This window comes from Gossypium hirsutum, chromosome A07 (genome assembly GCF_007990345.1).
Source record: "Gossypium hirsutum isolate 1008001.06 chromosome A07, Gossypium_hirsutum_v2.1, whole genome shotgun sequence".
Taxonomy (NCBI): domain Eukaryota; kingdom Viridiplantae; phylum Streptophyta; class Magnoliopsida; order Malvales; family Malvaceae; genus Gossypium; species Gossypium hirsutum.
In genome coordinates, this window is record NC_053430.1 from 70,411,828 (window position 1) to 70,438,161 (window position 26,334).

The 26,334-nt window shown below is 33.7% G+C and overlaps 1 protein-coding gene across 1 annotated transcript; it reads right to left on the reverse strand.

Moving 5' to 3' along the window:
- Positions 1 to 8,773: 8,773 nt before the first annotated feature.
- LOC107917842 (centromere/kinetochore protein zw10 homolog) lies at positions 8,774 to 19,505 on the reverse strand. Its single transcript, XM_041116906.1, has 15 exons — positions 18,662 to 19,505; positions 18,366 to 18,503; positions 17,967 to 18,140; positions 17,542 to 17,703; positions 15,064 to 15,297; positions 14,840 to 14,989; positions 14,423 to 14,515; positions 13,401 to 13,496; positions 12,463 to 12,591; positions 11,266 to 11,343; positions 11,015 to 11,173; positions 10,778 to 10,931; positions 10,205 to 10,287; positions 10,041 to 10,112; positions 8,774 to 9,272 (listed from the first exon to the last, which is right to left on the reverse strand). Exons 1-15 carry the CDS (start codon positions 19,208 to 19,210, stop codon positions 9,090 to 9,092), a joined length of 2,454 nt encoding a protein of 817 aa, XP_040972840.1. The 5' UTR covers positions 19,211 to 19,505; the 3' UTR covers positions 8,774 to 9,089.
- Positions 19,506 to 26,334: the final 6,829 nt, after the last annotated feature.

Genomic DNA, 26,334 nt, shown 5'->3' on the forward strand with positions numbered 1-26,334 from the left:
ATAAAATCAAGGCACAAAATATTCACACATACAAATTCCACATACAATAAGCACAGAATATAACATCTAATTATTTTTGTGACTCGGTTTTGGGGTTCCAAAACCACTTTCGACTAGGGTCAAATTAGGGGTGCCACAGTTTTTCACACGGAATTATGTTCCAGACACACAACCGTGTTCTGTGGACATACAAACGTACGAGATCTCCACACGGCCGTGTCTGCCCTGCACCATATTTTAGCACAAATGGACAGAAAGTTACATGGGCTGTCGACATGGCCATGTTCCCTGGAGCGTGTGTAACCTACACACAGTCATGTACCTCCCTCACATGGGCGTGTGCCTCCCTCACATGAGCATGTTGATCCGTACACGGCCTAGGCACTTCCACATAGCCATGTGGCCCTGTTTCGAAAATTTTACTTTGTAGCATAACTTAATCTGTTCTGTTTCTTATACCGTCCAACAATTATTGACGCTTCTGTAACAGCCCGATTTAGGGCCTAGTCAAAATAGTGGTCTCGGGGCCACAAATCTAAAGTTATAGAAATTATTTTATTATTATTTTGGAGTCATAGCATGTTTATATTAGTTCATGAAAAAATTGGTGAGTTAATTTTGATGTTTGTGAGCCCGATTGTGAAAAAGGACTAAATAGCATAAAGTGTAAAAGTCCTAAATTGATAGCTAAAGGTGTTTAACTAGCTAGAGAACCTAAATAGGGGGCCTTTAATTGGCAATTAGACCCCTAGAAGTAGGGTGGCCGGCCATAGGAGACATATGTGGTCAAAAATTTTAATTTTTGGTGGGATTAGGTGACCAATTTTGACTAAAATAGAAAATAGAAAAAGGAAATGATATCACCCTATTTCCCATTTCTTCTTAGCTAAAAATATCAGCCATTGTTGGGGTTTTAAGCTTCAAAAATTTGCAGCAACTTGAAGCACTCACAAGTAAGTGATCCTAATGGCTTTTCTAAAATATTTTTGTACTTTTGAGACCCTTGAAGCATGAGTTTTCAAATGAGGGTGCTATCTTGAAAAATGATCAAGAGTTTAGGGTTTGTCCATGAAATAATTTTTTTTGTTTTTTGACTTTTTATGGAATAAAATGAGTCTTGGTTGTCTTATAAACAACTTTTGTGAAAGGTGTTAGCATGAAAACAACTAAAGAGACTATTTTGCATAAGTTGCAAAATAAGTGATAAGTGTGTGAAATAGTGGGAATTTTAGATTTCTATAAGCGTAAAAAGAGTTTAGCTAAGCTTAAGAGGTGAATAAATTTGATAAAAATCGATTTGCGGGCAAAGGGGTAAAATGGTCATTTTAACAAAATTGTGAATTTTCAATTGCCTAATTGTAATTAATGACTAAACGAGTGTATTTTGGTAATATATATCAAGAATTTTCAAATCCGAACCAAAACCGGAGGAAAACCAAGCAAATCGACTAAATTGTATAGTCGTTACATTATGAAATCTGAGGTAAGTTGTATGTAAGTAATATAACTACATTGCTACTATCCATTTTTAAATTTTCATTGAATAGATATGGCATGAATTGCTTGATATCGAGATTGAGAATGTGTAATGATCATTGAGATAGTAGAATTCCCGTTGGGACCTTAGGAAGTAAACCGGATATTCATGCCGTATCACTTGGGCCATTTGTGCGAGCTAGTGTAAGACATGCCTGGGGCATGCATCGGCCACATTATGAGAGCCAGTGTAAGACCTTGTCTGGGACATGGCATCGGCATTGAGACGAGTGCTAGTGTAAGTCATGTCTGGGACATGCATTAGCCTTAAGACGTAAGCCAGTATAAGACATGTCTAGGACATGCATCGGCTACGAGATGTGTCAGTGTAAGATCATGTCTGGGACATGGCATCAGCCTCGAAGATGATAGCCAGTGTAAGACTATATCTGGGACATGGCATCGGCACTTTACCCATGATTGAGGCCTCTGGAATATCCGGTCGTGTTCTGAATGGTTCAACGGCAAGAGTTATAAATTTAAGTTAATGAGAAAAGTATAATCGTATTGTGAGTATTACAAGTACCTAAGTGATACACATGTATAAGATGTGAACTCATTGTATATGCTATGTGATTTGTATGAAGTAAAGAGTAAGTCATGCTTATGCCCACTTTGGTATCATAAGTTCTTGGTAAATTGTAGACTTATTGTTGTATATTTATTTATATGCAACTTACTAAGCTTTATGCTTACTCCCTTTCCTTTCTATTTCTTTCAGTGCCGCCTAACTAGCTCAAGGATCACCGGAAGTTAGAGATATTGATCACACTATCATCCAAAACATTTGGTATAGTTGGATTTATATTTTTGAATATGGCATGTATAGGATTGGAACTTATTATTTTGAGTCTTGGAGATTTGGCCAAATGTGTTGGCTTGGGATAGATCCCACACTTAGTATTAAGCCATGAATGATCGTTAATATTTATTTTGAGTTTATAAAAGTTGCATCTACATGGTTAAATGAATGTCTATTGTGGCTGATTTGATTTTGGAAATTATGCTTGTTTTGGCATTGGCTGGTATTTGCGTGAAAATAGGATGCAAGGGTGGTAATGAGGTTTGGTAAATAGCCTTATATTGCCCACTCGGGTAGACACACGAGCGTGTTTCTAGGCCGTGTGACACATGGTAAGCCCTATGGGTGTATGGTCCGGCCTTGTGACCCCTGCACGTAAAAATTTCAAGTCAATATGCATGACAATAAACACACGGGCAGAGACATAGCCATGTGCCTCAGCCGTGTAGAGGACACGGCCTAGTACACGGGCGTGTGCCTTGGCCGTGTAACAATTTACGAATGCTGACGTCAAAAATAGAATACCCAAGTTTTTGTACACTGGTTAAGACACGGGCCTGTCGTGGCCGTGTAAGGGACACGGGACATTGACACGGGCGTGTGTCTGACAGTGTGAAAACCCCTGTAGGTGTGAATTAGAATTTAATTTCACACGGGCGTGTCCCAGGGTGTTTAGGCAGTGTGAGCCACACAGACCACCAGCACAACCATGTCGAAATGGTCACAAAGGCATGTTACCCTTCCACACGGGTGTGTGCCCTATTTAAGGCAAATTTCTTAAGGTTGGTTTAAGGACCCAGAATGGTTCCGAATAGTTTTTAACGGTCGATTTGGGGCTCGTAGGCTAATAATAAGAAGTTTAAAGTTGAAATTGAAAAATTTTTAATTTGGACCAAGTCTCAATGACTAGAGACTGTTTGTATGCATGAGATAAAGTTAGGTAATGCCTCGTACTCCGACCCGGCGTGGGTTACGGGTATAGGGTGTTACAGCCTTCATATAAGTATTAGGGACTCCTGTACGGCTTAGATTCATGTGTTGATTCGTAAATGTAGTGTTAAAATTTTGAGTTGTTCAAGCGTGTTTGTAATGTGCTTGTGAATTGAAGCCTTGTCTGATGATAGGACCTGAGGTAATTTGTTATTGAGCCTGTGTATTTGTAAGAGCATTTTTTATTCTGTACTATGTTTCTATATGTCTGATTCTAAATGGTGTGCATTTTGCATTCGCATGGAAATTCTGTAAATGACCGCCTGAATGTGAGTTTCTGTATCTATGAGACCAATGATGCTTGATGTGCATTCGTTCATGTGCATAAAATTGGGGTTTTGGTTGTGAAGAGAAGGAAGTCTGATCTGATTTGGTAATTTCAGCTACAAAACGTTTGTATAGTGGTTTACTACACAGTACGATACATATGGCAGCTCAACTGCATATTGTTCTTTACGTGGCTTAGTTCCACATTTGTGGTGTGTAGGGTTGGATGGGTCTTTCGAGGTCTTATGTGGTGTGCATGGTTGGTTAGACTTTCTCCAGCTCATTTTTGGTGTGATTGGAGGACGGAGTGGTGTTCGATTGGTGGGTTGGGTTGTTTTTTTAATCTACTTTTGCATCATCACATACTTTTGGTTGTGTGAGCATCTATTTGTATGAAAGATACATTTACAATGATATGATGTACTTTGATTGTTAGTTATGATTGGGGTGTTGATTCCATGTGTGCATTCTAGTTTGTAGTCATGTAGTAAGTACATTCCACTATTCAAATGCTATTTGAAATTTTGTTTTGTAACTTGGTCGCTTGTTACATATCGAACTCACACTGAGCTTATGTAGCTCACCCCTTAGTTTCCTCCCTTTCAAGTACTCTCTTAATCTAAAGCTAGACTCGGCATACCAAAGGTCTCAAAGTGATATGTTTTTAAATAGGCTAATAAAATGGTTTTGGACTGTAAGTACTGTTTTGAAAACTATGGTACAAATTTTGTGTCATATACACGTAAGTGTTATTAGTACTGAAGTTTGGAAATTGGGGATTTTATTTTCAAACAAGTTTCATCGTATCCTAATTTTCGTTTTGATTTCGGCATATTTTGTTAAATGATTGAGCTCAATCAAAGCAACAGTTTTCTGATGAAGTCTAAAACAACTCATTTTGTAAAAACTTTCTACGATCACTTCGGTGATCAATGTAACCTCCGAGATTCAGTCTAAACTTTGTGTTACACCCTAGGGCATCAATATTTTCTTTAAGTGATATTGATAGCACCTGGAAAATCGATACCAAACTTGCATTATGTTTCTTGCACAAAAATTCATACTATTGAAAATTATTGGTACCTGTCATAGAGTATCAATATATTTACCCCGAGTATCGATACTCAAGCAAGGGTATCGATACCAAATCTCTATTATGACTTCCGTGCATGTTTCAAAACACAGAGGTATCATTTTTAAAATCCAATTATCGATACCTCTGTCACAGACCTCAAAATATAGCATACAAAAGTATTTTATCCATTCCAATGTAGTATCTAAACATCATGCATCAAATACATCGACAATTAATCATCTAAACACTAAATTTAACAATTCAAAATGTTAGAAACATGTCTAAGAAAGAAACATCATGCCATCATCAATGTTCATAAACCTAAGCATATTTATAACTGATAACCACATAAACAAAAGCAAAACCAACAAAATGTTCAGAACTAACATGGCTATAAATAGGTCTACCACATTGCCTTATTTCTTAATTCATAAATAAATAAATAATGAACACCTATGAAATACTAACAAGTCTTCCATGGATCACTCCCTCAAAAAAACCACACCGCCCACACTAAAACGTCACTAATCTGCATATGTTGAAAAGAGTGGGTGAGCTTAAACAAGCTCAGTGAATGAATAGAATAATCACTATGCAAACATGTCATCATGCATCCACAACACCACCAAATATATATAGAAATGCAATGTTCTTATGTCTAGTGACATATAATACCTATTCATGCATTATCTATTAGTTCATTTACATAGCATTTACATACCCATTCAAGCATATGTCATATAACACATATTCCATTAGTCATGTAGCACATTTCTCACAATCACGTATAATGATAAGTTGGCTCTTGAGGTATGAAACATAAAGTAGGCACTATCACCACACATCGGATACACGGATCTCCAATCACACCAAATGACTCATAGAGTCGAACATATCCCATAAGTGAAGCATATAGCTAACACTCTCCTTATTTCCCCTCACATGTCCTGTTGAATGGAGCTTAGCTCACATTCGCTTATCCCTCCAACATGTCCCAAGGCCTCAACACCCAAAATCACTATACATATAGGTGAGTACTCACAATCCTATGGCATGCCAACTATATCCAACGGTTTCAAAATCACAAGGCCAAAATATCTTAAACAAACACATATCACTTGCTAATTATCCGTGCACAATCACTGTATATTTGCATTTTTAGTAAAACACTGTCACTAACATTTAGCATATACATAACATGTACACATTTGCACTTTCACAGCAATTATCACAACCACATATTCAAATTCACATAAGCACATAATTCACAAGATAAACATAGTTATGAGAAAGTTTACACTCAAAATTTAGAGTAGGAGTTTAGGAAACTACTAAAATTCCCAAATAACACATGACTCATGGCTATGAGCAATGATTCCAAATACTCACCAGTACGCTTTCGCCGACAAGCTGCAAGCTTAATCTATACTTTCCTAGCTTGTAGATGGTCCTAGCGAATCCGAAGATTCAACACAATAAATTCACACAACAATACATTCAAAAATCAGCCAATGACTCACCACAAGCAATCAAAAACATAAGCCTAAACTAGGTTCTCATGTAACCAAAACCTTTAACATAGCAAGTTTTAAATTTGAATATTTCAATCTATACTCAGTCTTATTGCCTAAAACCAATTCCTTCATCTTATAATTCACCTACGACTAATTTTCAACCTTTAAACTATAATAAAATACTCAATTCATGGTATCAAAATTTTAGACATCTTTATGGCTATTTTCCAAAAATTCATTAAAACTCAAGAAATATTTAACGAAACTTCAAAACAAGTTTAGAAACCTCTTAATCATGTCAAAACCTATCGTTTAACACTTTAAAACCACATTTTCGCTCAAAAACCCAAAATTCACCATTAATAACTCTATTTGTTTTCTTTTAATCAAAACATGTGATTTAATGACTAATAATTCAGTTTTAAAGACTAATTAACATTATAAACTAATGGGTAGACGAATGGAACCACCTTTGATGGAAGAAAAATGGATTTTTTTTTAAAACCCGGAAAACTCACACGTGAGGAAGATGATGATTTCAATGGGATCTTAGGATGTTTTCTTGAAGATTTATAAAGGTAAATGGCTTGGGAAATGATAGAAATCAATGGGATTAAAGTTTGGAAATCAAAAATCAATTAGGGAAGACTTGGAAGAGTAAGGACAGCAAAACAATGCTATAGGGAAAAGCTTTTGTAAAAAACTATAGGTGGGTGATATTAGGTTCAACTTTAAAAATTGGTCTATTTGCCTCTTAAAAGCTCACAATTTTGTCTCTGTTACAAATCAATCCTTTTTCTAAAATTAAATGTTTCCAAAATACTTTTTCAAAAATTGATTTGATTTTCTAAAAAACATAATCGGAAACATTATCGATATACCATGTCGCAAAATTCCAAACACTCTAAGGCTAAAATTCCTAAGATACCCCTAAACTCCTAGGCCCTACTTTGGGTGTTACAGATTACCTTAATTAATTAGAACTGAATTGTGAAGGAGGAAGCTTAATCTTCTTTTCTCTCTTCTATTTGGTTCGGTTTAAGAGGAAAAAGATGAGGGAATTATCTTTGTCTTCTCTCCTCCACTAACTATATATATAATTAGTGATTAATTAATTATTTTAGTTAACTTATGATTAACTATTTTAATCTAATTTATAAATAGAAATGGATTAGAAGAATCGTTGTCATCAACAAATTCACAAATTTTAATGGTTAAATAACCATTAAGCCCCTTTGCATATTTACCAATTGGGTCCTTATACATTTTCTAAATTAAAACTTAATAGCGATTGGATTTTTACAATTTAATCCCTAATCTTTAGTTGATGATTTTCTTGATTTAATTTCTTTACCTTTTTTTAATTTATTTTCATACTAACTCCAAAAATCTTCCCATTATAATTTCACGAACTGGCTTACGGAATTGAATTCCAAAACCGCATTTTTCGACACTAACTAAATTCAAGTCATTACATTAGTGTTTATTTGTATTTTAGAGAGATATTTATTTGTATACCTACCTTCTAGAAGCACTCATTTAGTCTTACTTTTTATTTCTCTACTAATCAAGATTTTGGCTAGAAAACTTTAAATGGAAGTGGTTCTATCTTACTTATTGAAAAGATAGTGAATTGTTAAGGTTATATCTTATTCTTGAAAGGTATCAACTAGTGAAGTATCAATTAGTGAATTGGAAAAATCCTTAGTCCTAATAAGCTAAGGTAGCAAAGGTAGACATTTGTGGCCAAACCACTCTAAATTATGTGTCATTTTTTAGTTCTTTGTTTTAAATTTTTCAAACACCAATTCAACTCTTTGGTGTAATTTGACTTTAAGACTATGCAATTCATACAACATGAAAGAATTACTTGAACCCTGACAAAGACAATTAAAACGTGAAATGATTCTAATAAATAAAGTAATTCGTAAAATATGAAAGTATTACTTAAAACATGAAAGAGTTTTAAGAAATTAATAATCCATAATACATGAAAGAGTTACTTCAAATATGAAAGTGTTAAAGAAAGTAAGTAATTCGTAATACATGTAAGAATTACTTAAAACTTGAAAGTGTTACTTAAAACATTTGAAAAAGTTTCTAAGAAATTACAACGCATGAAGAAATTACTTAAAACATGAAAGAATTTCTAAAAAGTTACGTAATATGAAACACATGGAAGAACTACTTAAACCCTGAAAGCGCTAATTAAAATATGAGAAGATACTAAGAAATTAATTATATTCTAACATATGAAATAATTACTAGAAATATAAAAGAATTATTTAAAACATGAAAGGATTGTAAGAAATTAACTAATTTGTAGCAATAGAAAGAATTACATGAAATACGAAACTTAAAATATGAAAGGCTTCTAAAAATTTAAGTAGCTCGTAGTACATGAAAGAATTACTTGCAACTCATAAAAGGTTTATAAGAAATGAAGTTATTTCAAAAATAATAAATAAATTCTTAAAACATAAAAAAAATTTCTTAAAATATAAAAGATTTCTAAAACAAATTAAGTAATTCATAATACATTAAAGAATCATTTAAAATATATAACATAAAAAAATTTTAAGAAATTAATTAATTAAAAAAATTTCTTATAACATGAGAATTTTTTTAAAAATTAAGTAATTTAACTTTTTAACCTGTTAAACAAATTTCGGGTCTCGTAACCTCATATTAATGGCTCACCCCAGAACTTCCGCAAATAAAAATTTAACGGCAGTAAACAATTAAGTAATACGGCACATATGCCAACTTTAATTACCCAATTAATCCAAAGCATATAAATAAATACCAACCCGAAAAGAATAACTAATTTCCTTGTTTTTTTTTTCTTTTTACAAGATCACTGGATTAATCACAGAGAAACCAAACATAGAGAGATTGGAACTGGTCAAGGCCAGCTGAAATGTTGACTTGTAGGAAGTGTTTTCTTTAACCAGCGGTTGAGATCGTGGCAATTTGTGTCAACTTGTTCTAAAATGGGTAGCTTAATTAACATAGATACCCCCAAATGCACCTGTTGCGTAGAATATTGCTCCATTGCTTTGCTTTGTTGAGTAGTCATGCCCCCTTTCTTTAAATGAAAACAATTTTGTTAATTTGATGGATAATTAAAGTTCCTAAAAGATAACTTTGTATAAATTAACATGGAGTTGCGCAGCATTCATTTTCAATTATTTACTTGCTTTTTTTTTTCTTCAGAATTTTGGCTAACCGGATCAACTATCATTATGACACACTCATAATATAAAAAACAAAATTATGTGAAAATTTACCTAATAAGAGTTCATATAAAACCCAAATGATGCTTTGATTAAAACTAATAAAATTAAATGTTTAAAAGTTGGGTAACAAATTCAAATTTTATTATGATTATTTTTTATTGATTTATATAATATAAAAATATAAAAATATCCTCATTATATAACTTTATAAAAAAATATTTTAATAATTTTTCAATTGAATTGATGTCTAATTGACTTGTAATACCAATTAAATTATAAGTACTAAGTATAGATATAATAATACCTACCACGGAACACTACACCATACTCCGTTGTTCTAGACTAAAAGTATGACTCGTAGGAGATATCATAAAGTTACCAATCATGATTTACAATACAATACAGAAAAGAAAAAAAAAGTTAGAATCTAATTAAATTGCAAGGAATGGCCAAAAAAAAAAATTGCAAGGCAAACAAAATTATTACTTTCTTTTTTTCCTTTTTAAAAACCTTAACTTAGGGTAGTTATACATAAAAAAAACTTTTTTTTTTTAATATTAGTAGAGTGGGGATCACGAAAGTCCAAGGAGACTGTAAAACTCCTAATACAAACTCACATTTTCTATACGCCATATGCATTCTTTTCTCAAAGTTGAGTCTGCGAATATTGCTCTGATGAAGTCTTTCAACTGCCATAAATGTTTAAAAAAAAAAAAACGGTAGGTTACAAATACACTCCTCAATAAACCATACCTTAAACAACAGATTGTTAAATCAATACCTCTAGTATTGTAAAACCACAGCTCATAAGTTCTCCACTTTCCCACGCTGAGGTGATTGATTTTAAAGGCATATCTAACAATTCTGCAATACCCCAAAACGAATAAATAAAAATAAATAATAATGTGAAATTTAATTACGAGAAATTACGTTTAAGCATAAACTTCTACTCAACTCTTCCCCAAGAGCCAAGGCCATACAATATGTGGCAACATATAAATACTCAAGTATACACAAGCATAAACAGGAAACGTGTACTCACAAATTACCAGGGTTCGGTTTAAAAACACTAGAATTCAACTTGAGCTTTACCTAGTTGAATTCAAGAACCCTAATTCTTGATCTAAGTAGCTTAAACCTAATAGACCTTTAATTTTTAACTAGTATTAAAAATCTCAATTTGAACTTAATCAAGCCTAATCCAGTGAGCTCAAGCAGTTTGACTTTTATCAATCTAGAGCTTTAAAAGTAAAAACTAAATCAAACTTGAGCCAAGCTTCGAACTATGAATTTTGAGTTGAACTCAAGCTTCTTAAAACCCTAATCAAGAGTTTTAAGGATAAGAGAAACATACCTCCTAGTTTGCGAATTTTTCGTAAAGATGGTATAAGATCATCTATAGGACGGCTGGTATCTTCTTCTGACTTTGCATTAGAGTCAAAAGCAGAAATCAGAGACTTCAATAAAGAAGATAGGTTGTCCAGCATCATATGGATTAGTCTTTGGAGCTGTTCGACAAGTTAATGATTAAGATATTTAACTTAAATATGTAAAAGCTATGAAGACTACGATAAAGTGTGATTGATCAGACCTGTAATGTTTCTTCCGCAGCCAGATCATCAAGCAAAAGTATGTCTTTAGTGATTCTAGAGAAGACGGACTCTAAAACCATGCACATACTTCTCTTATAAGTCGAAGGCCGTAACAGTGGCTCCCATATTATATGTACTTTCTCAAGAATAAAAACAGCCTGATTATCAAACATTGAACTTCACTATCTGATGAAAAGAAAAGCACAACCAAAAAAAATAACAACAGCAAGGAGTATAACAATAACTGTACCTGATCTATGCTGAATTTAGCAGATTCAAATTGTTGCATTTGATGGGTATTTTGAAATCCGTCAGCACCATCTATGGCCTAACAGACAGAAATATTAGCAAAAAGTTATTAAGGAAAATGATGATGAAAATTGGGATAATTATCACATGAAAACTTCCTCAGATTTATCTGAGCCATAATTTGACCATTATTCTTCTTTTAGATCAAAGATATTGTTTCACCATTCCCAGCTTTATTAAATGCAAAGCAATAATTTACAAATTTGTATGCCTTCCGGGAACTTCACTTTAGACTTGCAAACAACCTAACAAAAATTAACACTGCAATGCTGTAAGAAATTAAGAGAAATAAAATAGTTCGAAGCCAAAACAGGGAAGAAAATGAGTTTGAACAAGAAAAGTATTTTTATAAGTGTGTTTTATTTTAGGGATGTTTCCATATTTTGACACCAAAAAAAAAAAAATCAAAGCAAGTCATGTGCAGGAGCTGCACGCATTGGTGTGGTGACCATATGCCTCCCTCAGTTTTATCCGTATTTGCAAATGGTGAAAAAAGAAACAAAGAAAATGAGACCTACATTTTAATTGAACAAGATTAAGATAAAACTGACCTTGTAACTTTGTAATTAATTAGGGATGTTTCCATATTTTGACACCAAAAAAAAAAAAAAATCAAAGCAAGTCATGTGCAGGAGCTGCACGCATTGGTGTGGTGACCATATGCCTCCCTCAGTTTTATCCGTATTTGCAAATGGTGAAAAAAGAAACAAAGAAAATGAGACCTACATTTTAATTGAACAAGATTAAGATAAAACTGACCTTGTAACTTTGTAATTAATTAGAAACTTAAATTTTTTAATTGTAACCATTAAATTAATAAAGGTTGAACTTGAATTATCCAACGCATTCGCACCCTGGCTAGACCGCAATCAGCTTAGGCCTGACTTGAGCTTCAATTTCTAAATTTTTATTTAATTTCAATTCAAACATCAAAAATATATTTAAAATATTAATATAATAACTTTATTTTAACATATAATAAAGGGATAGGACAAACCCAAACTTAGGCTTTCAATGAGTTAATTAGGCCTGGCCTATAGACACCTCTAGTTTGAAATCTGTGAAAGACAATACCAAAATAGGTTTTTCTTATGGAATCATCCTTCAAAATTTCTAGCCAAAACTCAAACCAGCCTACCTCTCTCAGATTAAAAATAACAATCCGGATTTGCCTCTGCAGTATTTCTTCAGCCATGAGATGAAATCTTGGAGCCATATCAGCAAATACAGCATGTTCTTTAATAGAATCTGGAAAGTCTGTGCGATACTGAAATGTAGGTTCAAATATATTAGTTAACATGTATAAAAAGTAAATAAATAAATAATGGAGGACAAAGTGTGCGATACTGAAATGTAGGTTCAAATATATTAGTTAACATGTATAAAAAGTAAATAAATAAATAATGGAGGACAAAGCCACTTCAGATTAAACAAATATAATCACTAAAAGAATAACACATAAACATCTATTTTCCTATTTGGAATAAAGGGAAAAGGATAACTACAAAATAAGCCAGCTTATTCAATTAAATTTATCACATGAGGCCCTATCTTTTTATTGCAATCAATTGAACCCCTTATCACTTATTTCAAAACAAGTGAGCCCTTGATTGAATGGTCTTCCAATTTGGATAGAATAGCCAGATGGAAAACATGTGGAATAAATATTACAATGTCACATTTTTAGGGCACATGTTGAGAGATGCTTCACATTTGTCATATATACTTTTCATGTGGACACCTACCAAGAAAATCTCACAAGGTATATTTTTATCCCGTATCATTAATGCCTCTATCCCAGATGGGAAAAGGAGTTAAAGATTTTAATTTTCCCTCCAACTAAGGGCTCAATTGATTGTGAACAATAACTTACGGGCTCAACTAATTACAATACAAGGACAAGGAGTCATATGATATTTGAATTAACTATAAGGATTTATTGAGTTTTAGCCTAGTACTAGTTGCAGACTTGCAAATATCCATAGATATTCCAAATAGTATAATATATCTGCATTTCATTTTGTTTCTTTCCTTTTTCTGAAGCATGTTATAATTAAGTCTACAATCTCTACATACCTCAAATGCAAGCCCAAGTATCTCCTGAGATAAAAAAAGACAATCATTGTACATGAGAATAGCAACCTGGTTGATACCATCAAGCTGCCTTTCTAACTTCACAAAAGAAAAATAAAGGTTACCAATATAAGTCATGATAAACAAAAACGTGCAAAACAACATGTATATGGAATATACGTAACTTTTACGGCACTCAAATCAAAGTACATGATGGAAAGTGGGTGATCAAATATGCTACAAGAACCTTCATGATATTTCTTTGAGAGCCAGAGAAGGTTTGTAAAATTAAGGTCAAAATCACATGTGCACATGATTAACCTAAAGCACAACCAACTCATTGGATGTAAAAAAGAAAGACCAGGAATCTCATAAACTAATAGATACTTTGCTTCAAGATTAATAATATTATTGTTTGTTTAGAAGTAAGAACCTTGTCCTGTTCAAAGAAACAAGAATCAATAAAAAGCAAATGTTGAGAAAGAGATTTCAGGAACCAACATAATGGAAATTATCAAGGATGTGCAAAGATAGCCTAGCTGGTATATGGTTGACAGATATTGATGTTTGATTTTGAAGAGATTTAAGGATGTGAAAACATGGCAACTCATTTTAGGATAAAGGGAATGGAATTACACACTCCCATACAATGGTTATAAGACACTTTTTAGTGAAGGTGTACAAAAGGCACATATATTAAAAGGGCACCACATTGGATTTCGGGCTCAAAACCTCTGGTGTTTTGCATGATAGACATTTATGCGCACATATCAGTACATTATAGAAATTCTGGTTGCTCAGAATGTTTTTACCCTTTCATGGATGTGAAAGTCTCACAGACCGAGACTAGCACATAGGGCATACACTGGCTTTCAGTGTGCACATCCAGGAATCAAACACTACCATGTATATAAACACAGACATGCTCACAACAATCATGTTAGGGTGTCTTGATAAAGTAAATTGATAAGGCAAAGTAACTTCACAATCTCAAATGAACAAACCACAATCTCAAATGAACAAACCTTGACAGGAATAACAGCTTCATAAAGAAGTATAGCATCTCTTACAGCATGATAGAATTCCAAAGCAACTCTTGCAGATGACAAGCAAACATCCTGCAAGGATTTGTGATGGATAAAGTCATGTCCTGAAGTTTACATGCATAAGTCATGGCAATAGAAATGAAAATGCATGGGTGACCAACTGCAAATAGCTTCAGCAAATTTAGACAACATTCATACCTCTTTTTTTTAACAATATAACTACAAAACTAGATTAAACTATAGGGAGTTGGCAGTAACAGTAATCTTTTGCAATCCTTCATGAGTAAGAAAACTATGTTTCTCCTGACATGAAAGAAACCCAGACTATCAAATTGCAATGGGTAAGAAATTGGATCATGGTATTGCAAGAAGAAAATAGGAAAATTATTGGCTTACCTGAAGTGTCTGATGCACGAGCTCCATCAGTTGGGAGGCTGCTTTTGATACCACACACCTCTCAGATGAAAAAATCAAATCAACAACTTGGTTGGAAGAATTTATAGCCATTCCATCGTTCTTCAGTAAAGGGCCTTTGGAAGTGTAATCCTAGAGAAAATTTTATTAATCAAAATAAATAAAACAAAAATAGAAGCCCAAAAGTTTAATTGTTAGAAACTTACTTGAGGAAGAGAGAAATCACATTGAAGGAGTGAATTTCTAGCTTTTCCCAAGATTTCTGTTTTCTTCCTAAATGCAAAGTGAACCTCAACATTTTCAGAAAAACTGCTCAACCTGTAATCTTTGCCATCGGATGCTGATATGAACATCATTTCCTTTAAAGAGAACTCAAATTCTGATGTACACTTGACTATCTTCTGAAAGTCCACAAGTTTGGAAGCATCTTCTGGAACAACCTAAAGCAAGATTCTAATGTCAATTATTACAAAGCAAGAAAAGGAAATACACCCAGTCGCTTCTTTACAGACCTATATATGACACTACCAAACCATAATCCCAGCCAAACAAAACAAGCAAATCGGTCCTTTTGACAATGTACCAAGTTCCATATATTATGTCTTGATTCTACTATTCACCAAAAAAGAACAAACCTTAAATATGGAAACCAATAAATAGATTAAATCAACTCTATACCCTGGTTTTTCACTTCCAGACACAAGGAAGGAAATAGGTAAATAACCAATTTGTAAAAGAAAATTTCAAGCATCATGCCAAGGTCAACCATTTTGCAAATTGGTTCAAACTGCTTCCAATTTAATTCTACCAAAACATTCAGAATACCTTTAGAGCCAAAGGTTCTTAGGACTTAGTGAAGACTGGACAGATCAAACTAGATAGTCTAGAAGACAGACTATTAAGTTCACATGGTCATACAAAATAGCCACATATATAAAGGTTACAAAGTCAGAAGAAATCAAATGTTACAATAATTGGAATCAAGGCAGTGCAAAATAGCGAAGGGAATATTAAGCACAAATAGCCTTCTATTTATTTATTGCTTGCTTTATGCCCCTAAAAAGGTTCAAGGACTCAGCCTGCCCGTAAAACAATAAATGTATTTGAGCTTCCCAAGGTCTGAATGTAAAACATAATGCCATTCTAGATCACTCCACTCGGGTGATTAATGCACTGCCCAATGTTTCCACAGAAAATAATTACAATCATACACCTTTACCAATAATTAAGCTTCACAGATCTAAAGAAATTAATGTCGATCTCCAGAGTATATTAGTAAAACTGACTATATTAGCCAAAATTAAATACTATAGAATGATGAAAATAAAAGGCAACAGATAATCTATAATATGTATATATATAAGCAGTAAATTCGAGAAACTTTTTAACTGAAGAAAATGGAGATTTATATTCATTATTCTATACTGCCATTTTAATTTTTTATTAGAAATACTGAAATAATTATAAGATTTATCCAAATTATGACAAAGTACTCTACTTCCATTTAAAAACTGAAAAAACTATTTGATTAAAGAAAACAGATAAAGTTTACAACCCCTACATGTAAAGGTTATTAATTTCAAATGTTAGAACAATATAAAACTATCTATTCAATATCAAATTATTAATTTAAAATCAAAAGAAAGAAAATATTATTCATATCCTAGGCACGTAAAAGTAAATACTAGATAATAAAAGAGAGGTTATACAGATAAATCATAATTTATGCTAGGGCTATAGCAAGGTTTAAACCTTGACCTTTGAGTACAAATAAACCCTGATCCTAATTAGTGTTAGTCATTAAATGACTAAGTAAGAAAAACTAACAACAAAACAACCCACCATAAAACTAGAATAAATAAGAGGAAATAAATTTATATATAGACATGAATATATGAACTAATCATACAGACATTTCGGATGTCCCAAGATGTAAGGTTTCATCAATGATAACCTTTGTTTGTACCCTTTGATGCTAAATACAAAATATTAGCCATCTCATCTCTTTAAGGTACAAAATAATGCCTGCAAAACTAGCCATGCTAAATTCTTAAAGGTGGAATTAAAAGATGAGTCAGCAGCTAAATCAAAGGTCATACAACTTTTGTACCTGAAGTCCCTAATAAAAGTCACCAATTTGTTTGCAGCACTACCAAAATTCATGCTCTAAATACTACATGATATGTTATCTCAGATGTCTGGAAGTGAATGATTTCATCAATAATAACCTTTGATAGTACCATTTGATGCTAAATACTAATATTAGCCATCTCATCTCTTTAATGCACAAACTAATTCCTGCAAACCCGTGCTCAAAATTCTTAAAGGCAGATTAAAAAGATGATCCAGCAGCTAAATCGAAGGTCATACAACCTTGTACCCTGAGCTGTCCCTACTAAAATGTCACCAATTTGTTTGCAACACTACCAAAATACAAGCTCTAGATGCAACATACACGATATGTTATTGGTTGTTCCATATTTACAACTTGTATAGATTCACTGCATGACTACTTAATACGAAAAAAGAGGCATAAATTAAAAGATGTCAAAGAAACAACAATTCATTCACTACGAGAATATCATAGAAGTCAATTACGGACATCTATTCACAGGTATTCAGAATTCTGCAAGCAAAGTAGAACAGAAAGCATATTTTTTAAGTCAACCATTAGAAGAACAAACCTTTGAAAGAAACTTTGAGATGATAATATCTGATATCCTTGGCCAAGTTAACCTTCCAAAAGAACGAATCCATGAACCATTCTCAAAGCATATATGCTTGAAAATAAACTTGATGACTTGAATAACTCTTGCATAGATAGCATCTCCATCCACATCTACAATCTGAACATTACAGAGGATATGTTTGACGCTGTCCATGAATTGCTTTCAAGAAAAATGCTTGACGCTGACGAACTAGAATCTTACCATCTATGTGATCCATGTTAGAAGGAATTGTTGTACATAAAGAAAGCAACTAGTAATACAATTTCATGTTCCAAAGAACATATCAGCCAGCTTTATTTTCTGAAACTATGTCCTAATTAGTTAAACCTAGTGTGGCAAGTAGCAACCAAGGATTTGGAATCTCAGTAGAGAGCACACACCTTGCAATCTTGTGAAGGTAATATCTTCAGTACCGTTTCTGAGATTCCTTTGGAACCTTGATTTACATCTTCTGCAAACATTGCAGGTGATCCATAGCTTACAGCTGGAGTGATGGCATGCTTAATTATCAAGTCAGCTGCTTTAGCAAGACTATAATCCAGAATTCCAGCAACCTAAAAAAACATTATCATATCATCATCACGACATACTAACAACAATGTAACAGGACTAATTGACCACCAAAACCTTAGACACTTAACTGATAGCAGACGATTTTCAATGTTACCTACCTATGTTCATCATAGGTCCATCATGGAACAAAATAATAAAAACTTGTCCTGATATAAGATTTAGTTGGTCCATTCTTTAAGCAAAAGGAACATAATAGAAAAACTTACATCCATTGCTTCCATGACCGTATGAAGTTCAATCCCATCCATTTTATCAACACATAATTTGTATTTCACTCTAATTGTTCTAGAATCCTGCTCGAACCGAACTGCATTTTCCATGAACTTGGAAAACAAGTCTTGCATCTACAAACCCAAATCATTCCTCTAAAAAAACAAATCACCAATAAAATGAATAATACCAAAAAAGAATTAAAGAGAGAGATCAAAACATTAAACGTGAAAAATTCATCTATCCACTCTTCTCAGTTTGCCGCTTTCTCAGTAACCAAACATAAACTTACCTCATCGAATAAATCCGCCCACTGTTTCCGCAGCAAACCATACACGATAGGCTCTCCTTCTTCTTCATCGCCAATCCTCAAAGCCTTCTTCAACTCTTTAACTTCCTCGGCGGCAAATCTGAGTCGTCCATCACTAAAAGCTGATCTGGCGCCTTCTAACCTCTCGCAGATCCCTACGATTATCTTCAACAACCCTAACATCTCCCTCTTTTCCCTAGCCTCCTTCGTTGTCCTCCCAATCTCATCAACCAACTTACGGATCTCGACATCGATGGGGCGGTCGGAGATCAACGAAAGAATACCGGAGACGTTGTCAGAGATTTCGTTAGTCTTGAAAACGGCATCGTTGCACTGGGAGAAGAGTGAGGCAAAGTCTTCGCGGTGAGAAAGGAGGTAAGAACGGACTTTTGATTTGATATGAAGAGAGTGGGATTCGAGGCGGCTGATGATGAGGCGGAGATCCGGTGCGGATAGTGGCGTCGAAGGGTCCGAGAGGTCGTGACCGGAGAGAAGATCGCGGACGTTGATTCGGTCAAAGAGTGGGTCCATGTCAGAGGATCTGATGGAATAACGGTTGTGGTAGGGTGCCGGAGAGGGTTTCAAGGGTTAGCCTGGGAAGAGATTATTCTTGGTTGGAGGTTTAAGCCTGGAAGAGACTAACGTACGCCGATACCGCTTACTTAAGTTTGTTTGGTCTAATCTAATCTACGTTTGTCCGGTTTGGTTATTAAAATCCCAAACGCAATGGCGTAAGCCCTTTTTCCCTAACTGCCTACCAACTGCCACTTCCGGTCCTCCTACACTGGCTCGGAGATTTTAATGATGTCAAACAGTTTCAATATCCGTACTACTTTTTATATCTTAAATCAAAATTGTCATTTTATAATTAAACAGTGATTTGTGATTTGTGATTTGAAGATTTGATCCATTGCAGGGGTTGTTGAATAATATATGGTATTAAAAATATTGCACTAATATTTTCGATTTATCTAGAATATTAATTTTTTAACTAGCAAATATATCTACGTTTGTTTAAATCGAGTGAAAAATTTTCGAGTTAATGATTTTTATTTTATCATCTTAACTCAATTTAATTTTATTTTCAAATCGATACAAGTGAAATAAAATTTGAGTCAAGTGAAATTATTCTAGTTAAATTAAAAAAGTAATGTCTTAAGTGGGGGAGAGTTAGAACATCCCGAAATAGAGCTTGGAAGTTTTGGCCTCACAAGAGAGGGTTCGCCTGTTTCGACGAACTAGGGGTTTGTCGGTTGATTTGGTGAGCTGGTATTTGCCAAAAGAGTATCAACAAGGATTTCACCAATATTTTGGCGAATTGGTGCATGTCAAATGATGCAAAAAGGGGAATTCATCAGATTCATTGTAAGTTAAGTTAGCTAGTCAATTTGGCATACTAGGGTTTGTCAATCGAATTGCGAACTAGGGGTTTGCTAGTTGAGTTGCAAACTGGGGTTCGCCAGTCAAAAGTCGAGACAGAATAAAATTAGGAAATAAAGATATTATGTATCTAGGATACTTTTCGTGCACATAACTCTTTTCCTAAGTCAAATAGGATATCCTAAGATTGGTAGGACACTTAGTATCTATAAATACAACCCTTATTCCATGAAAATTCTCTTATCGAATATTATGTTGTCAAGTCTCTGTTGTAAACCAAGTTTGTAGCAACCAACGTAAGCTTTTGTTCTATTAGGATGGATTGTCTAGAAAGGTAAGTTTGCATGTTGCGAACTAGCCGGACCATTTACAAAAGTTACACTAAAATTTAAAGCAACATTAATTTTTTACATCAGTGTAAGTGAATCTCGTCTCATTATTATTTTTTTGTTTATCTATACTATTTATAAAGCCTTTTATTAAATCGATGTCACCAATCAACCATGTCACAACTCAATTAGAGAATTACCAAAAAGTTATTTTATTTGTAAATTAAATTATATGATATATGCATGTTTTTGTTTTTCATTTTCATATAAATTAATAAGATAGATAATGAAACTTGAACAAAAAACATCATATATATAATGTCGAAACCCTTTTTAGAAATTGATATTTTATTTTAAAAAAAAGATGGAGTCGCGACCAATCCTTTTTATTCGGAATGATTGGATCACCTCAATTTTTAATCATTTTAATAAAAGGTTAATTTTACTAAAACGATGATTTTCGGTCTACAAAATTTGAGAAATAAGTTCTAGAGTCGATTACATATGAGGAAGGATTAGCACACTCATAACGCCCAAATTTGGTACCTAGTTGATTACTTGGTGTCTTAGCATCAAAAATGGAGAATTTGAAGAGGATTTAAAACATGATCCTTTCACGCAATGTTATTTGATAGTATTGAAAATGTCTCTATCTAAATTGAATTTTTAGCTAAATTGAATTTTTAGTGAGGAGGTTTTTTCATTTAGGGTCGACCAAAACGAAAAGTCATGTCTTGTAAATTGGGGCACAAAATCTTGAATAAGAACACTCACCATTTAATTATTTCCAAAATCTTATATATTTTTAATTAAATTTTTTTAAAAAGAGGGATGTTCGATTATTTCGATTCAAGAAGAAAATCATACCCCATAAGTTAGGGGCACAATTTCTCGAATCCTCAAAATAAAGAACATTGCATTGATTCAAATTATCAAATATACATCATATAAAAATGAACACAACATTTAATGCAATATGTGATTAATTTATTCAAGTGTTGGTATAAAAATGAATGAATATTTAAACGTGTTGTGTAATATGGTAGTGGCAAAAATAAAATAACTTACGTGGGTAAAAGCAATGATAATAAAATAATAAAAAAAGTAGTAGTGGGAAAAATTTTAGTCGATTAATAATACTACTTAATAATGGTAATAATAGTAAAATAATCAGAGAAAGCATGATAATGCTATGATCATGATTGTGTAGTATTAGCAATGACAAAATGTTAAGCATGATAATGCTATGATCATGATTGTGTAATATTAGCAATGACAAAATGTTAAACGTAAAACATTAATTAGCAATAATAATCATTTAACAACAACGTCAACATTTAAAAATTAAAAACTAAAATGAAATGATCATGAACCTTAAGGATAAAAATGCAAGTTATGCAAATTAAAGGGTAGAAATATAAATAAGGAGATTAAAAGTGTTGGAAATTAAATAGCAGAAAGTAAGAGGGTGAGATTAAATAAACAAGGGATTAAATTGAAACCATAACGAAACTTTAGGGCATAAATAAATAAAACCATAAATTAAGGTTCAGATTAAAAATGTAATAAAGTGCAGGGACCAAAAGGGAAAATAACCCAAACCCAGCACATTTCATTCCCCAAAGGGTCGATAGTCTGGGGACTAAGATGAAACGATTAAAAATTAAGTGGTATAATTTAAAAAAAGAAATAGAATAGAATTAGAACCATATTGAAAAACACTTAAAGGCGGAAAGACCTAGTAGGAAATTAGTCCCTCCCTTCAAAAACACATGGATCTTAAGAGGGGTCGGGACGGATTTCACTTCGGCCCTTAAACGACGTCGTTTTGGGTGTCTGGAAGTCAAACCCAAAACGATGTCCTATTAGACCCTTATATAAATAAATAAAAAAGAAAATAAAAAATCATTTGAGTTTAGTTTTATTTAAAAAAAAGTTCTTTCTTCCTCTTGTCTCTGAAATGTCCCTCCGTCTGCCCCTAGTGTAGTGGGTCTCCACCACGGCCACTGGTCATCGGCAGTGAAGACCGTCGCCTCCGGTGGCTGGAGTACCCAAAAAAATTCCCCTTTTGGACCCTTTGACGTATAGATCACGGATCTGGGGTCAAAATCCCTTAAAATGCTGTCATTCAAAAAAGAAAAAGAAAACGATGAAACCTTTCAATTTCAATCTTTTTCCGATGAAGCCCTCGTCGAATCCCACTAGATTCGAAGACCTTTCGAATCAAGGAGGACCACTGCAGCGACGATGACCGATAAATATGTAAAAACCTTTTCTTTTTTTGTTTTTGTTTTCTTCCCTTTTTTATGTTTGCTTCGAATAAAAGAAATAAAAAAGCTACCTTTTAAAACTCTGTTCTTTTTTGTATTCAATTTCTCAGTGTAAAAAATTACATAGGGTTTTTGTTTGGCTTTTATAGCCGAATCAAAATACAAATATATTTTTTTTCTTTGTTTTTGCTTGTTCGCTATTTTTGTTTCCTTGTCTTCTACTTTTTTCTGTTCTTCCTTTTTTGCAAGTGGTGGTGGCAAAGGGTGAAGTAAAAAATGGTGGTGGCAGAAGAGTGTTAGATGGCACGCTTGCCAACGTGGCGAGGCTACAACGCGAGAGGGATTAGGGTTTCTGAAAATTTTTAGGTTTTGGGCTTTTGGGTTTTGGGTAGTATTGGGCTTTTGGGTTTTTTATATTCGAGCTCCGGTGTATTGGGTTTAAGTTAGTAGGTTTGGGTTGGGGTCTATATTCTTGTAAATGGACTTAGTATTAATGGACTTTTTATTTTATTTTATTTATTTTTTGGTTCTGTTTGGGCTGGACGAAATTGGGCCTCTACAACTGCCCCTCTTTGCTCATTGTCGTGTAATAAAAATGGAGCAAAGACTTAAAAGAGGACCAATTTTGTCCGGTCCTACTGAATCTCAACTTTTTTGGTGCTTATCTTTTTCAAATAGCCCACTCTTTCAGTCCATTGGTTACTCTACTATATTACTCTACTACACTGTATCTGCTTCACTACAACTTTAGGAAGGCAGGATTTAGTGTTACAGTTTTATCTTGCCCCATTACAACTTCAAGGAGATAAGATTTGTTGTTTTAGTTTCAATCCATTCCACTGCAATTTTAAGGATATAGGTTTGTAGCCTCATCTTGCTCCACTGCAACTTCAGGGAGATAAAATTCGCTATGGTAGCTTTAATCCGCCCCACTGCAACTTCAAGGGTATAGGATTTGTAGTTTCATCTTGCTCCACTACAACTTCAGGGAGATAAGATTCACTATCGTAACTTCAATCCGACCCACTACAAATTTAGGGGTATAGGATTTGTAGCTTCATCTTACTCCATTGCAACTTTAGGGAGATAAGATTCACTATTGTAGCTTCAATCCGACCCACTAGAACTTTAGTGGTATAGGATTTGTAGCTTCATTTTGCTCCATTGCAACTTTAAGGAGATAACATTCACTATCGTAGCTTCAATCTGACCCACTACAACTTTAGGGGTATAGGATTTATAGCTTCATCTTGCTCCACTGCAACTTTAGGGAGATAAGATTCATTATTGTAGCTTCAATCTGACCCACTACAACTTTAGTGGTATAGGATTTGTAGCTTTATCTTGTTCCCCTGCAACTTTAGGGAGATAAGATTCGCTATTGTAGCTTTAATTCGACCAACTGCAACTTTAGGGGTATAGGATTTGGGGTTTCACTAATCTGTTACACTGCTCTCTAGGGAACAAGACCTGTAGAATCCATTTCATATGCCTATATTTTATGCTAAGCGATTAAGATAATATGATTAGAATGAATCAAATGCTCCTAACTAGATTTATATGAATGATACTTGTATGAATGCAAAATGTCATTTTCGAGAATGGTCCCCTTTTAGTGCTTAGTCTGACATTGCTCGTCGTTCATCAAGGTTCTATTACTAATGTGTTACCATACCTATTGTTCAGGCCCTGTATCTTTCACAGGAAACCCGAAGAAGTAATCGTAATTTAGACTATTTGTTTTAAGACTATTTGTCATAACAATGGACAAGATTGAAATTTATTGAGGGCAAAGCTCTTAATGAAAAAATTAATCAAAGTGGCAAACACTGCCAAAACACAAAGTGAGTGAGATGAAATTAGGTACCCCAAATATCGCAGTATGAGCTTCTCTAAGCAAACTTTTTGAAGACCATTCTGAACTTGATATGTGTTTAAGAGATCTAGAGTACTTTGTTGATTCCCCAAGATGTAAAGTTTTTCCTCCCTATTACCTTTAAGGGGAAACGACTATTACACCCTATTCTTTGATCAAAATTTGAGTCGCCCTTTTCAGGTTTTCAACTCAAAACTCCTTTGATCTCAAGATGCCCTTTGTGGGTTTTTGCCTTGGCCACTCCCTTTTTTTTTAGGTGAAATATTTCTTGTGTAAAACCCCTTACCCGTATCCGTCGCCGGAACAGGGTACGAGGTACTAACAAATTATAGTATATACTATTAAATAGAACCCAAACAAAAATATGGTGTGCAATTTGATCATGAATCATTATAACATATGCCATTAACAATACAAACCAATTTCAAAGGCTTCGTACAAAATGATTAGTTTGATACTATAATTAATATTTTAAACCTAGACAATTATGTCACGTAACAAAATAACTAAGTCTGCTATACATGACATATTTCAAAATGTTGAGTTCAAATACCAAGAGTATTGATAGTGCGGGCAGATCTTCAACGATCTTTAACTCCTGTGTTAGCTGGATGACACTATAAGACAAAGGAGAGAAAAGAAAGTAAGCTTATAGCTTAGTAAGTAAGTATATAAATAACAAATAAGGAATCTAATATGCTTACAACATAACTCAATTATATCATATTTTTAATTTTACTATTTACTCCGATTTGATCAAGCTGTCCCTCCTGCGTCATGATCACTAAATAAATCATAACTCGAGTTACGAAACTCGAAATTCAAATCCGTAAAATTTACCTGAATCTAGACTCATAAATATTCTTACTAAATTTTTTCTAGAACTTTTGGTTCAGCCAATTAGTACAGTTTATTAGTTTAATTTCCCCTGTTACACAGCACAACTGATCTGACCTCTGTTCACTACGAATTGAATTTCTCTCAGTACACAATCCAAATAACCATGAAACCTGTTTCATTTAAAACTACACTAAATTTAGGCATATAAAATATATTTCTTATTGTGTTTTTTACAATTTTTAATGATTTTTCAAAGTTGGAACAGGGGATCACATAGTCATCCTGAGCAAGTCACACACAATTGTAAATATCTCAAAACATAGAATTCCTTTGCTTGGTCTGTTTCTTTTATATGAAAATAGACTCATTAAGATTTAATTTCACATCTCATTTAACCTCTAATTAAATTCCTTCTATTTTTGGTGATTTTTCAAAATCACGTCACTGCTACTGTCCAAAACAGTTTTAGTGCTAATTTCACTCTTTCACACATTCTTTGTACTAACCTCATTTTAACTTATATATATATATCACAAATCATTTTCACCACATTTCACACATCGTGAGTATAGGCCCATGATTACAATGTCACCACAAAGCCATCCCGTTGAACAATTCAGATTAATCCTCGATACTTGATGGTTTTAGCACACAGCCCCACCATCATATTTCATTTAATTCGGCTCTCTTGTACACATGGTGAACACTTAGTACCACTCATGCAACCTAGCCAATTTGTCTCGTAGCTCTCTTGTCTACATGGTGTTCTTCACTTGGAATCACGCATGCGACCTAGCTACATTTATCTCTCCCGTAGCTCTCTTGTCTACATGGGATACATCCCGTATCACACATGTGACCTAGCTACTACATAGTGTCTCGTAGCTTTCTTGTACACATGATGTGCACTCAGCACCATACATGTGACCTAGCTACGCTCCCTCTATTTTATTCGATCTT